General features: G+C 38.1%; 1 protein-coding gene across 1 annotated transcript; it reads right to left on the reverse strand.

The window, feature by feature from the left end:
* Positions 1-4,499: 4,499 nt before the first annotated feature.
* LOC120476268 (interferon-induced very large GTPase 1-like) lies at positions 4,500-11,523 on the reverse strand. Its single transcript, XM_089124561.1, has 2 exons — positions 9,605-11,523; positions 4,500-9,368 (listed from the first exon to the last, which is right to left on the reverse strand). The coding sequence occupies exons 1-2, from the start codon at positions 11,390-11,392 to the stop codon at positions 4,707-4,709; spliced, it is 6,450 nt and encodes a 2,149-aa protein (XP_088980687.1). The 5' UTR covers positions 11,393-11,523; the 3' UTR covers positions 4,500-4,706.
* Positions 11,524-11,865: the final 342 nt, after the last annotated feature.

Raw genomic sequence — 11,865 nt, forward strand, 5'->3', positions numbered from 1 at the left:
AAATTTTCACTTCATCAAGACAAGAGAGAAGGAGTTGTATAGATAGATCGTTTTCAAATTTGATTGGAAGGTAAAGTTGTAGGTCATCAGCATAGCAGTGATATTTCTGGAGAATGGAACCCAGGGGAAGCATATACAGTGAAAACATCAACGGGCTAAGAATAGAACCCTGGGGAACACCATAAGGGACGGGTACAGTAGGTGAAGTAAACGACCCCATATTTACTGATAGCATCCTACCCTTTAAATAAGAGTTGAACTATTGCAATGCCGTGTCTTGAAACCCTACTGTATATTGTATATCATTTCAAGAGGATGTCGTTGTCAACAGTGTCGAAAGAACAGATCATTCGTAACCTTAAGCAAGGCTGACTCTGCACAGTGAAATGCTCTAAAACCAGCCTGGAACTTGTCCATAATGTTAAAAGTATCTAAATAAGAAGTAAACTGTGAAAGCACTGCTTTTTCCAAAACATTTGAAATCAATGGGATCAGCAGAATCGTTTGGGATTTTCTACACATCCCGCTGTTGATCCGCAAAATTGACTGCATTTACAAGCACCCTCATAATGTGAATCTTAACTGATTATGAAAATTGTTTGTGAAGACCAATATTTTCGTTGATATGAACTGAAATAATGAGATTTAGGCAATATTGCGATTAAGCTTTCCCTCATGTAAAGGCAATATTTTGATCAAACTGATACAATTAAGCTCAATCGTAGTAAAATATAAAGTATGCCGATTTTAATCGCAATAAACAGGTTAAGACTTTAATCGCATCTATTTCACTCTGACGTGAAGTGCACATGTGCCTATGAAGAACACAGATGATGTCATCATATGCAGATTCATCAACAAAGCAGAGATGAAGAACACTTCACATTTTTGAGATGCTGTTAAAACTGAATTCATGTTGACAACGTTGTGTGACATGCTTATAATGCAGTATATTGATGGTAGAAAACACCAAATTCCGAAGCTTAAATAATTTTCCAAATTATAACATTGTTTATTATGAAATACTCTAACAACAAGATAAATTATGCTAAACAAGAAGGTCTAAAGGTGCCACACTTGTCACAAACCTGGTTTAGTTAATATCTATTTAATATAATAGTAATATAATCTATTACCTATTTTAATATAATAATAAATATTTTTGTTACGTTCTGATTTTCTGCAGCATTTTATCAAAAGTATCTACTTCCCCTTCAGTCAGGAATACACAGGCATGGGAAGGAACAGACACAGAAGACAGCATGTTTAAGCTTTTTCAGAGATTTATTGTTCAGATATGAGTATATATAATCAACACCAAGGATACATTAGTATAAAGAAAATCATGAGCTAACAGGTAAAGGATTGTTATATATATTTATAAAAAATAAATTGTATAGTAAGTGGAATGCACAGCCATTACTTTTCTTCTTAATTGAGAACGGAGTGCAAGTTTTACTCTCACAATGATGTATAATTTTCAACTCTACATGCTTTTGGTTACTTTGATATAGTGAGAAGCATTTAGTCCTTGCTTGTGTCTGAATAAATGGCTTTTGTAGAGCAGAACATCTGGCAATACACCCACAGGAGACATACTATTGTAAAAAAAATAGGGTGAATACTGGTAAAATGGGACAATGGGTAAAGTGGGACAGTTAAGCTTAATTATTTCTATCTTTAAATGGATATGTTTTTATTACTAAATATCATGTGCGTTGGATGTCTACGCTTTGGCAAAAGCGTCGTATATGACGCCTTGGGATGAGAATGCGTTGGATGTAATGGAGAATCAGAATTTTTTAAAATCACATTTATATTAATCTTCTTGGGGGTTTTTTTATGCGATTTTGACACTTTCCCAGTTTGCTAATAGCATATTGTTAAACTGGGACAGGGTATATTGTTAAACTGGGACAGGGTATTACTGGCAAACTGGGACAGCCATTCAAGTCATTCTAAAGGAGGAATTGAGTTCCCTTTTTATATGTCCCTCATAAATTTGGTTAGTATAGGAGAACATAAGTCTGAGTGGACATCCATGACTTGCGGAGTCCCCCAGGGCTCAATTCTTGCGCAACTCCTATTCAACCTGTATATGCTCCCAATGAGCCAAATAATGAGAAAGAACCAAATCACTTACCACAGCTATGCAGGCGACACACAGCTCTACTTAGCCCTATCGCCTAACGACTACAGCCCCATTGACTCCCTGTGCCAATGCATTGATGAATTAAACAGTTGGATGTGTCAAAACTTTCTGCAGTTAAACAAAGACAAAACTGAAGTTATTGCGTTTGGAAACAAAGATGAAGTTCTTAAGGTGAATGCATACCTTGACGCTAGGGGTCTAACAACTAAAAGTCAGGAATCTTGGTGTGTCTCTAGAGTCAGACCTTAGTTTCAATAGTCATGTCAAAGCAATAACTAAATCAGCATACTATCATCTGAAAAATATTTCAAGAATTAGATGCTTTGTTTCCAGTCAAGAGAAACTTGTGCATGCTTTCATCACCAGCAGGGTGGATTACTGTAATGGCCTCCTCACTGGCCTTCCTAAAAAGACCATAAGACAGTTGCAGCTCATACAGAACGCAGAGCAGGACCAGAACATATGAACACATCACACCAGTCCTCAGGTCTTTACACTGGCTGCCAGTTACATTTAGGATTGATTTTAAAGTATTATTACTGGTATATAAATCATTTAATGGGTTAGGACCTCAATATATTGCAGATATGCTCACTGAATATAAACCCAACAGATCACTCAGATCATTCACATCAGCTAGAAATACCAAGGGTTCACTCTAAGCATGGAGAGTCTGCTTTTAGCTATTATGCTGGAACCAGCTTCCAGAAGAGATCAGGTGTGCTCCTACAGTAGTCACATTCAAATCCAGACTCAAAACACTGTGCATTTAGCTGACACTGTGTGTTTAGCTGTGCATTTACGGAATGAGCACTGTGCCACTGTACGTCTGACTGTTTTTACTGTATTTCATTTATTTTTTGATTCTAAATTGTTTTAATTATTTACTGTATTTTATTTTATTATTATGATTTTTTTTATTCTAAACTGTTTTAATTATTCTGATTTCTTTTTATTATTTTAATTTCTTCCATGTAAAGCACTTTGAATTGCCACTGTGTATGAAATGTGCTATATAAATAAACTTTCCTTGCCTTGCTTAGCTAGATATTTCAACAAAGACTGACTTAAACTACTTATTGAGCTTGCTTGCAATGCTAATGGAGGCACAGACTGCTCAAGTTGGCATCAGGGGGACTGGGATGTACCCAGTAAATCCCATGGCTCATACACATTGGGGTGTATAGCCAAGTCTGACCACTTGCCGCAAGGCCACTGGACCCTGAAGGAAGCGCACAAAAACATGCAAATCTGGACTGTTTTTTTTTTAATTAAAAAATAAATTAAATTACATCAATTAAACCCAATATAAAATGTTGTGGGCAGGCGAGGGAGGGGGTGGGTTGAATCTGCTGTAGCTGCACCCCTTCTTAAAAAAAAGTGATGTTTATATTATTCTTGTTGATTATAATGTTGTTTATATTGTTATTGTGCATTTCTTTTATAAGACCTAGTACACTTAAATAACAATTTAATAAGTGTCCCAGTTTGTCAATAAGGTGTCCCAGTTTGACAGTAGAGCCTTGAAAAATGTGGTTTGGGGACATTGTGTGTTTAAAGCCCGGAACACACCAAGCCGACGCCAACGAACTAGCGCTGATGAAAGCCAACTGTGTTGTCGCCTCTCGTCCGCTCTCGTCGAGGTAAAAAGCTGCATAAGCCAACTGTTTATTTCTGCAGATATATTAGTAGGCTATATATTCGCTGCCGGCTGCAGATACACATAACGTAAAGAAAGCAGCGCGTGCTCACCGTGTTGAATATCAATCCTGCTAAACACTTTATTCCACTCCGCTCACGTTAATATTGAAATATTCGCTAAGGAACACTCAGGTAAGAAGACGTAACATAAGAACAGCCTTCTATCTTTACCGTTTTGACTTCTTTGCTTGCTGTTTTGCTTTTATTCTCGTGCACTGACTCTTTCACTAAGCTGAACAGCCAATCAGAGTTCTCTCTTTCCCCAACGGCCCGATGCCGATTCAACATGTCGAATCGGGAGAAACAAAGCCGACAAGGACTATTTTTAGCCAACGGCACGGAACCGTGCGTATCACACCGAGGAGACTTAGTTGGCCGACGCACAAAATCTGCCAGACGGCCGACCGTTGGCTTGGTGTGTTCCGGGCTTAAGGAGGAGTCATCCATCCTGTGTTTAATGTTTCTTTCTTTTCTATTGTGTATAGTATAGTAGAGTTCTTAAGCTATTTAGAATAGTATCATGAGTGGCTAAGACATTTGGATCATAATAAAAAAGTATGCAGAATATAAATTATCAGAAAGTGTCCCACTTTACCAGTATTCACCCATGAAATAAAAATATACATATTTGGTATAATCTTTAATCATCTGTCTTTAAAAAAGGTCAGTTTCTGTTGTGTTTAACAGAACACTTTGATTGTATATTTCTTTAAAATCTTGAATATAATCTGAGAACTCCTTCTTTGAGCAGTTTTAGTATGCTATAGTTTAGACATGCAACATTCACTGAAGTGTGTGATGTAATCTGATTTCAGCTGTGTATTGTGGATCAGAGTCCTTGTTAATTGTTTCATTAAATGTATTTATTCAGACTCTCAATAGCTTCCTCTTGAGAGTATCTTCTCCATTCATCTGGAATCTTGCCACTTCCCTGATAGGTTTTTCCATAGTGCTTTTCCAGATCTTTCTGGAATTCACACACAAACCACTTCCAGTACGGCAGCTCAGAGAGATCAGCAGTGATACTCCATGATGCATATTTAGGACCTCCTTTTCTGTATTTCTTGAAGAGGACTGTATCATCTGAGCTATTTGGATAGAAAGATCGATCACTGGCTACTGCTGATGTGCAGATGTTGATAGATAGGTTTGTTGTTCCTCTGTAAATCCATCCATTCAGTCCAATATTACGATGGAAAGGAACACTGTGATCTCCAGTATGGCCTTCTATTGTGTTCGTGCAGATCGCTGCACAGAAAGGACACTGAACCCAACAGCAGTCACAGAAGTGATCGATCAGAAGCTCATCTGGTCTGTCTGTGTGTTGAAGCTTTACTGGGAACGTTTCTGTGCAGAATTTACTGCGTATATCAGATATTATAGAAGGAAGTTCTTTCGATATCACTTCTTCTACAAAATTGACTTTAACATCATTACAATTCAATCCAGTGAGGTCATTTACAGAGAATACCAGCACATCAGAGAGCTGTTGTGTGAAATGACACAACCATGAATCAGCATGAACATCTTTAGTGGATTCACGTGCTGCGTTTGTGATCTTCTGCTCCAGCTGTTTAATGCTGTTTTCCATCTTGGGTCGAACACTATCTTCAAATCTTTCAGTGATGTACTGACTGACTTCATCTCTGATGAATTTCTTAAAGTGTTCTTTGGGATTTTTAATGTAGGTCATGTAAGCTTTGAAATCACGTTTTTCTGCCAGTCTCCTCAAGATGTGTTTCTCCAGGTTTGATCGGTTCCCATTTAGTGATTCACAGTTTGTCCTCATTTCATCTGCTAAATCTCTGGCAGTTTGTTTGTAGACCGTCTGCTTAATGGGCTCCTTAAGTTTATTACAAATAAAATCACCAAAAACAGCAGCTGATGTTGCTCCTTGACAATATTTCTGGAAGATCCTGTAATACTCTTGACTCTTCTTCTCAAAATAGAGAACAGGATCATTGGCTTCCCTGAACATTTTGTATTGATCAGTGAATGTCTTGTTTGTTCTGTGACATATGAAAAGTACCAGATCCATGAAGAATTCACTCTTGAAGACATATTTCGCTTTTGGCCCTTCCTCATGCTGTGTTATTCTTGCCTTTATGTAATCTACGAGTTGTTGAATGCAGCTGTTGTTATAGCCCGTCTTTGAAATGTTAAATGACTGAATCATTTCATCTGTGTGTTCAGCAATGTCTGTGATTAAAGATCTTATCTGGACTTCATCCTCTTCAGATAAAACAAGACCAAACTTCTCTTTAGCTCCTTTGAACACATTTTTTATAGGTGCTGTATATCCACTGGATATCTTCAACTGTACATATTCTGAATAGCTTGGCAAAGAGATCATATCTTTCTGCTCACTGCTCTCTTTCATGCGGTCTAAAGGGAGACTTTTATAGTTCTGAATGAGGATCTTTTTCACATCCATTAATATGTCAATATCTTTGACTAAAGGAGTGTCTCTGATGATCTCAGCTGTCTGTTGTCTCCAAAAGATATCGAATTGTGTTTTCATGAAATTTTCATCATTTGCTCGTTCTTTGAATTGTAAAGCAAGTTCTTTGCTCTTTTCAAAGAGTGTGTTTTCATGTTTTGTCTTCTCAGCATCCAAATTTTTCTTCAGGTGACGCTGTTGAAGAACCCCATTTAATTTCCTCTTAGTTTCTCTCACAATGTTTTCTTGAAGCTGTTTGATTTTTATCTCAAAGAAACCTTTCCACTGATTCAGTACAGCTGCGTCTCCGTCTTTCTTAAAGAAATCAGACATCGTCTTTTTCACTTCTTCACTTTTGGCATTTAGTTCTGTTTGAAGATCAGCTTCCTCAACATCATGAATTACATCATTTTCTATTTTGTTGTGAAGCTTGTTTTCGATGTCCAGCATGGCACTCCGAAGGCTCCAGGTCCACTTGCTGTATTCAGTCTCTAGTTTCTTGTATGTTGTGATTTCCAGAGTATTTTTGAAGCTGAACACAAATTGTTCATTAAGTAAAGCCTCCCACAGATCTTTAATACGGTCTCTTAGATGCGTCAGCATTATGCCGTCTGATTTTGAAGCGCGTGTAAGAATAGTTTGCTTCAGATCTTGTATGTTCTCGCAGTAGTTTGGGTTTGGTGGTGCCATGGGTGGGCTGCCCTCCCAGAGATGAGCAAAATACTTCACATCATTCTGTACATCAAACGCAATCACATCACTGAATCTTTCAGCATCACAGACTTCCTCTTTAGCAGCGAGTTTTGTCATGTCATCCAGTTTCTCCTGCAGTCGCCTCCTTCCCTCTGTGTTTTTCTCTCCAGCTGTGATATCAGAGACATTCTGATGCACAAATATACAGCTGGGGTTCAGTCTGACCTTCTTCATCCTCATGAAGGACTGAACAACAGTCTGAAGGATGTCCTGCATCTCAGATGGGTTTTCTCCAAAGATGTTGATCAGGGTCATATTTCCAAGACCAACAACAAATGTGGCCATTTCATTGTCACGATGTGTTGTTGACCTTCCAGCCAGTTCTGGTGCACGAAGTCCTTCAGTATCAACAACCAGAATATAGTCAAACCTCAGCTCAGTTTTCATCTCCTCTGATATTTTGATCAGCTGCATGAAAGCTCCTTTAGTGCATCTTCCAGCACTGACGGCAAACTGCAGTCCAAACATGGCATTCAGCATGGTGGATTTCCCAGAGCTCTGAACCCCCAGAATTGACAGTACAAAGACTTTCTGATCTCCCAGTTTCTTAACAAGTTCCTCTAGAACAGCAGTGACCCAGGTCAGGGGAATATGAGCAGCATCTCCATCCATCATCTCCACTGGGAATCCAGAGATCATTATCTCAGCTGCAAGACTCGGGAGAGAACAGAAGTCAAACTGCAGATTGCCTTTCTTGTTATTCATCACAGATGACCACGATTCATAGATCTGACCGAACTCTCTCAGGATGTGCTCCAAGCCAAAACTTGTTCTATTGATTTGCTCTGATATGTTTTCCAGGTTTGCTTGTTCAGTCATTATTAGTTTGTTAGAAGTCTTTTTCAATGCTAAGACTTCTTGCCATTTTTTGTCATACTCTTTATGAAGATCAAAGATCTTCTCAGAAGTGAAGTCATCTAACAGGTTCATCATCCATCTGAGGAAATAGGTTTTTTCATTCTTACTCTGTGATTTGATTCTTTCAATAAATGTTTTCATGAACTCACCCAGTCCTTGGGCCACTTGCTCTTCTCTTATTTCTCTCATGTTCTTGAGTTTGGTACTTTTATCTTCCTCTAGATTTCCTTCTAGATGATACAGCTCTTTGTTGATTTTACACCAGTCATGCCACAGTTTCCCCTGACAGGGCAGGTTTGTTTCTTTCACTGTTGATGGATCCTTTCCTCTCAGTAATCCCATGATCTGAACCGCTGCCTCTTTCCCACTCCGGCACTCTGGATCCTCCTCATCTACTCTGATCCCTGTGTGTTTGGCCACATCTTCAAGTTTGAAGGTCTTTTTCTGCTCAGTCAAACTCACTCTGATCATCTCCTTTATCTGATTAGATAAATCAGATTGGTTTTTGCCCAAAATACCAATTTTAAATTTTCCATTCCCCAGTTCAGTTTCATCACAGTCACTGTCTGTGAGCAGACAAATGAGAGGCTGAGGAGATTTGAAGAGTGATGTCACCAAATCCTTGTAATGGTTCTTCTGTCCAAAATCAGGTAAGAAGAGCACGTTTACTGACGCCATGCTGGTCAATATCTCATATTGTTTCTCACTGGTTCCTGCATCACCATGAAGATTACAGAAAGCAACACAGTCATCAAATGCATCATTTTTCCCAGAAGGGCAGTACCAGGCGATCTCCACCACTCCGTCCATCAGTAATCTGGTTCTGCTGCTGCCTGAGCAGTTCCTGTGGAAGAACGTCTTGTGTTTCTCATTGATGAGGCCGTTTATCAGCTGAGACTTTGATGAAGACACTGAACCAAACCTGAAGAAAGCCACCATTGGAGTCTCAGCCTTGTAGACCGGTTGTGTTTGACTGATGATTTCATTATTGGAGTTTTTCTTCTTCCAGCTCTTGTTGATTTGTCTGAATGTCCAGAGAGGAAACTCAATCTGCTGTGTGAATGGATCAGGAACAAGCAGAGGCAGTGAATACTGACACTGAGAGAGTTTAGTCACCATCAGCTGCTTCAGGAAACCATCGGCACAATGAAACACAGCCATCTGAACATCCATTGGATGAATATCAGGGTTTGCACTGCCTTTGATACCTTTTCTCTTTCTGTGTTTTATGGATGTGTATCTTGCTCTGTAGTCCATGTTGATCAGCTTGTGTAGGAATGAGTTTACCAGTTCATTCTCTTCCTGTGGCTCCTGAGACTGAAATGAAGATTTGATGATTTGAAGAATATCTGCCGTTTTCATTTTATCTTGATATCGTTCTGTCAGATCTAGTCTATCATAGAGTTCTTCAAGCGGTTCATTGGTTTTTGCTCCAAGCTTTTGGTTTTGACCAGCTTCATCTTTCTGTAAATACATGAACAGATTCACATAAAACATATAAATGTAATTTGTTATTGTCACTTTAGCAGAGATAATAGCCTGATTCAATGATCAGAAATATACACATAATTCTCTGTATTTTATATACACAGGTCTAGTATATATGTTTGTAGGTTGTAAATATGTAGTGTTGAGAAATGTGAATGATGGTTATAAAACCTGTAAATGCTCCTGACTCTTGATTTACATTGATCACTCACCTGTAGAGTTGAGCCTGTTTGAGAGCAGATCATCATGTTCTCCATGTCTTCCTCATAGTTTGCAGATTTTTCTCTCTTTAGTTCATCTTGCTTCTGTTCTTCTATTAACTTAATTTCTATTTCATGTCTGGCCTGAAGATCATCTTTCTCTCTTTCTATCCTCTCATTTTCTCTTATTTCCTCTTTCTCATCAAATTGATCTCTTATATTTTGTTCTTTCTCCTTCCTCTTCTCCTCTTCCTCTTCCTTCTTATGTTTTTCATCTTGTAACTTTGTCTCCAATTTCTCTAGTTGTATTTTGTATTTTTCTTCATTCTCTCTGATTTCTTCTTCTCTTCTCCTCTTCTCTGTGTCATGATTCTGTCTTTCTTCCTCCATCTTCTTCTTCATCTTTTCTATTCCTATTTCATGTTTGGCCTGAAGATCTTCTTTCTCTCTTTCTATCCTCTCCTTTTCTCTTTTTATTTCCTCTCTCTCTCTTCTTATTTTCTCATCAAATTGATCTCTTATATTTTGTTCTTTCTCCTTCCTCTTCTCATCTTCCTCTTCCCTCTTCTGTTTTTCATCTTGTAACTTTGTCTCCAATTTCTCTAGTTGTGTTTTGTATTTTTCTTCTTTCTCTCTGATTTCTTCTTCTCTTCTCCTCTTCTCTGTGTCATGATTCTGTCTTTCTTCCTCCATCATCTTCTTCATCTTTTCTATTCCTATTTCATGTTTGGCCTGAAGATCATCTTTCTCTCTTTCTATCCTCTCCTTTTCTCTTCTTATTTTCTCATCACATTGATCTCTTATATTTTGTTCTTTCTCCTTCCTCTTCTCATCTTCCTCTTCCCTCTTCTGTTTTTCATCTTGTAACTTTGTCTCCAATTTCTCTAGTTGTATTTTGTATTTTTCTTCATTTTCTCTGATTTCTTCTTCTCTTCTCCTCTTCTCTGTGTCATGATTCTGTCTTTCTTCCTCCATCATCTTCTTCATCTTTTCTATTTCTTCTTCATGTTTGACCTGAAGACATTCTTTCTCTCTTTTGCTTTCATCTCTCTCTTCTTTAAGTCTCTGATAAGATTCATCCCACATCTTTTGTTCTTTCTCCATCTTTTTCTCAAATTCCTCTTCTCGTCTCTTCTTCTCTGCATCATAATTATTTCTTTCTTCCTCAATCTTCATCTTTATTTTCTCTTTCTCTTCTTCATGTTTGGCCAGCAGTTCTTCTCTCTCTCTCTTCAGTTCCTCCACTTCGTCCATTAGTATCTTCATCTGTGCTTCTTGTTTCTCTCTTTCCATCTGTCTGAACCTCTTACATGAGTAGTAACTTCCTTCATTTGCTGTCACCATGTCATTGATTTTCTGCAGTAATGTAGACACCTGCCCACGGTCTCCAGTCTCATTATTATTGAACACATGATATCTGTTTCCACACTGTCCAATGAGCTTCATCAAAACAGATCCAGGCCTATCCAGATACTCTTCAATGTTCTTCTTTTTCTTCTTCAAATTATCTCCTCCGGTGAAGAGCACAATGGTGTACATTAGGGAGTTCACACCAAAAGTTTCTTGAATGATCTTGACAGCATTTTCCTCCTCCTCAGTGAATCGTCCCAGTGGTACCAGTAACAGAAACACATGTGGTCCTGGCAGAATCATGGAGATGCAGTTGGTGATTTCTCTCTGGATCTCTTCATGACTAACTTTAGTATCAAACAGACCTGGAGTGTCAATCACAGTAATGAGTCTGCCATCAATCTCTGCCGTCTCTCTCTGACACTCTTTAGTAACTGACTCTTGAGACATGTCTTCTTTAAATATTTCTCTCCCTAAGATGGTGTTTCCTGTTGCACTCTTTCCAACTCCAGTTTTTCCCAGCAGGACAATCCTCACATCATCTGAATCCTCTAATGAATCTGAAAAAGAGAAAATTGCTTGAGTCATGCTGCTAAGAAACATTTAGGATAAATCTGTCTGAATTATTACAAATTACAAAAGAACAAAGTGAAATAAAAAATATTGAGAATTTGAATTTTGTGTCAATTTGACAATTATGTGCATGTTTAATTGTTTAATTGACAATTATATGCATGTGACATGAAGAAAATGTATTAAACAGATAATCTATGACAATTTCCTGAAATTAGTTTTTTCTTTATGGCCTTCTGAAACTGGTTTTAAAGGAACATGCCGACTTTTGGGGACTTTAGCTTATTCACTGTATCCCCCAGAGTTAGATAAGTCCATACATACCTTTTTCATCTCCGTGCGTGCTGTAA

This window comes from Pimephales promelas, chromosome 20, assembly GCF_988280905.1.
Source record: "Pimephales promelas chromosome 20, fPimPro1.hap1.1, whole genome shotgun sequence".
Classification (NCBI taxonomy): domain Eukaryota; kingdom Metazoa; phylum Chordata; class Actinopteri; order Cypriniformes; family Leuciscidae; genus Pimephales; species Pimephales promelas.

Coding starts and splice junctions, on each gene's coding strand:
- LOC120476268 (XM_089124561.1), bottom strand. CDS start 11,392: ATGTCTCAAGAGTCAGTTACTAAAGAGTGTCAGAGAGAGACGGCAGAG. Junction 9,369..9,604: donor AAACAGGCTCAACTCTACAG/GTGAGTGATCAA, acceptor ATGTATTTACAG/AAAGATGAAGCTGGTCAAAA.